Genomic DNA, 3,081 nt, shown 5'->3' on the forward strand with positions numbered 1-3,081 from the left:
ATTTTTTTTAAAGTTTTTTTTTTTTTTTTTTTTTTTTTTTTTTTTTTTTGAGACAGAGTCTGGCTCTGGTGCCCAGGCTGGAGTGCAGTGGCGCGATCTCAGCTCACTGCAAGCTCTGCCTCCCGGGTCCACTCCATTCTCCTGCCTCTGCCTCCCAAGTAGCTGGGACCACAGGCTCCCGCCACCTCGCCCAACTAATTTTTTGTATATTTAGTAGAGACGGGGTTTCACCATGTTAGCCAGGATGGTCTCGATCTTCTGACCTCGTGATCCGCCTGCCTCGGCCTCCCAAAGTGCTGGGATTACAGGCGTGAGCCACCGCGCCCGGCCTTAAAGTTTGTATTTTCAAGGAAGTCTTCTAAACATTTTTATCAAGAATCTTCCTGGTTTTCTTACATACTTCCTTTTTTGACTGAATGTTAGCCAGTGAATGCTTGACAAATTTTGTTTTTGTCCTTTTCAGTTGTCACTCAACCCAGTCCATCAGTTTCTCAGCCCAGTACTTCTCAGAGTGAAGAAAAGCTCCTGAATTGCCCAAACCAAAGAAAACAGATGTTTCATGTGCAGAAAGAAAGTTGGTCTTACAGGTATTACAAAACAAAAGACAATGTATGTTTTACTTCCTGCAGTTAGCAAGGAGCTTTTGGTCACTCCCTAAGAGTGGTAGGTCTTACACATGCGCACACACATACACACACGCCTGACTAGCTGTAATCTAGGAAAGGTGGGGGAGGTGATATTGGGGTGGAAAGAAGTTGGATTTTGCTTCCATTTGCCTCCTAATCATATGAAACTATTAACTCAGTCCCTCTTACTTTCTTTTATTAGATTGGTAAGTTTTTGTATACCTAGGGAAAATGTTACTGAACTAACAGTAAGCGCCACCTACTTTGAGCTATGCAGAGAATGTTCTAGATGCTTTTTTCTTGTCTCCTTTAAATCTCAGACCTTGATGGTTGTTTTCACTTGAGGAAACATAACTTAAGATATGGTAGGACTGTGTTTTGAATCCAAGTTAGCCTAACTCCAGAGCCTGTGTGAATTTTATCCTGTTTTGCATCTACAGTAGTCGATAGAGGGAGAACACCTGGTAGAGATTAGCTGGCAGATAGCCCATTTTGTTTTCTCCACGTGATTTGGCTTACCAAACACTTCCCTATTGCCCTTGCAAGGAAAGACTGAACATAGTTATTTTAATTTCTCTCCGTGTCAGAGGAAGTTAGAAGTTCCTTTTCCAGGTTAACATGATAGACTCTTCAGGAGTTGACTGAGTCTTATCACCAGGAAGTGGAAGAAAGGAGTTCACTGTCTTTTATGTTACAAAGCAATGAAAATCTTTTTTTTTTTTTTCTTTTAATTGGCTCAAGTTCTCAAGTGACTCTACTTCTTCGTTTGTACAGGGTTTGACTGCCGGTGTGGAAATTTGTTTTGTGGACTTCACCGTTACTCTGACAAGCACAACTGTCCATATGACTACAAAGCAGAAGCTGCAGCAAAAATCAGAAAAGAGAATCCAGTTGTTGTGGCTGAAAAAATTCAGAGAATATAAATTACTTCTTGTGAAGAGACTGAAACTTTGTTTTTATTTTAATATATCGTAGGAAAACATTAAAGAGCAGATGCATGGCCATTTTTCTTTGATGTTCTCCAGAGTTTTACTTTACACTTGTCTGTCTTATAATTGATATTTTAGGATGTTTGGGTGTTTGTTACAGGCAGAATTGGATAGATACAGCCCTACAAATGTATATGCCCTCCCCTGAAAAAAATTGGATGAAAATCTGCACAGCAAAGTGAAACACACAGATGATAGGAACAAAATATAGTTCCCATGTGCCAAACAAAATAAATCTGCATGTTTGCAGCATATCTGCCTTTTGGGAATGTAATCAAGGTATAATCTTTGGCTAGTGTTATGTGCCTGTATTTTTTTAAAATGGTACACCAGAAAAGGACTGGCAGTCTACTTCTACCATAGTTAAACTCCACCCTCTTTAATTTTACAATATGTTCTTTGGAAGCAGGAAGAAATGCTCATAAAGAGGATCAGACCTTCCTTCCCGTGAAACCAGTTTGGCGCCATATATAAGCCTGGTTAAATTGGTCATCTAAAGCTGTCAAATAAGACATTCTGTGAAAGGTAAACATCGAAACTGGTTATAAGTAAAACCATCAAGCCAACAACAGGGTCTTGAGATAATCTTTGAAGCTTATTGTGCTGGCCTGCACCAGAAGATGTCTGCATTACTCATTGCTAAAATGTGTAGCACAGAACTGCACTAGAATTAATTTGTTTACAAGAAGAAATTTAAGCTCTACGTTTGGTTTTCACATACAGCAGCTCTATTGAATAACATGCATCTGAATTTTAAGTTGCAAAGGTATCTGAATAGTTAATTTTCATGTGCATCTTTTGTCGAATGTTTTGGTTCAAGAAAGAATGTTTAAAGCTTTTAAAAGACTTCAGTTCTTAATGTAACTGTACCCTTCTGCATGGAAAATCATAACCAACATGGCTGCAGTAGACTTCTTAGTGGTATCCAGCACCACTTGCAGAGGGCTGCTTTATCATATTGTACTTGGGTGTAGGACTCTAGTGTTCTTGGGTGTATTGCATGGGCTGCATTATCTACAGCATTGTACAATAACAACTAGAAAAGGCAGTATACTTCACTGATGCTTGTCTGGTAATATCACTTCTGTGTTATAATGGAAGGTTTTTTGTGATGTATGAAACTTGTGTTTTTTATATATAAATGAGTATAGTTAGTGTTGTGGTAATGCCTGTTTTCATCTGTAAATAGTTAAGTATGTACACGAGGCACTACTTCTGATTTATTGCAGTGTTCAGTCCTAGTTTTTACTTTTAAAGCATTCAGTTTTGCTTTCAATTTTATGTACCTTAGTTCTGAGTTAGACCTGCAGATGTGTACAGATAGTTCATATTTATGTATTGCACATAATCATGCTATTCAGCATTGATGCTATATTGTATTATGTAAATAATAAAAGCCATGTACAGAGGGAAACTTCACTTGTTCATTGGGTTTTTAAGCCATAGTTGGAGTCCTAAAGGGGGAA

The 3,081-nt window shown here is 38.4% G+C and overlaps 1 protein-coding gene across 1 annotated transcript in view; it reads left to right on the plus strand.

The window, feature by feature from the left end:
- The window catches only part of ZFAND5 (zinc finger AN1-type containing 5), an 11,345-nt gene extending 8,316 nt beyond the window's left edge, over positions 1-3,029 (plus strand). The window contains 4 exon segments of the mRNA XM_017861704.1: positions 464-520; positions 523-543; positions 546-587; positions 1,401-3,029. Coding sequence (XP_017717193.1) covers positions 464-520; positions 523-543; positions 546-587; positions 1,401-1,549 — 269 coding nt within the window. The 3' untranslated portion in view covers positions 1,550-3,029.
- Positions 3,030-3,081: the final 52 nt, after the last annotated feature.

The sequence above is a fragment of the Rhinopithecus bieti genome, unplaced genomic scaffold, assembly GCF_001698545.2.
Source record: "Rhinopithecus bieti isolate Rb0 unplaced genomic scaffold, ASM169854v2 scaffold_62324, whole genome shotgun sequence".
Lineage (NCBI taxonomy): Eukaryota > Metazoa > Chordata > Mammalia > Primates > Cercopithecidae > Rhinopithecus > Rhinopithecus bieti.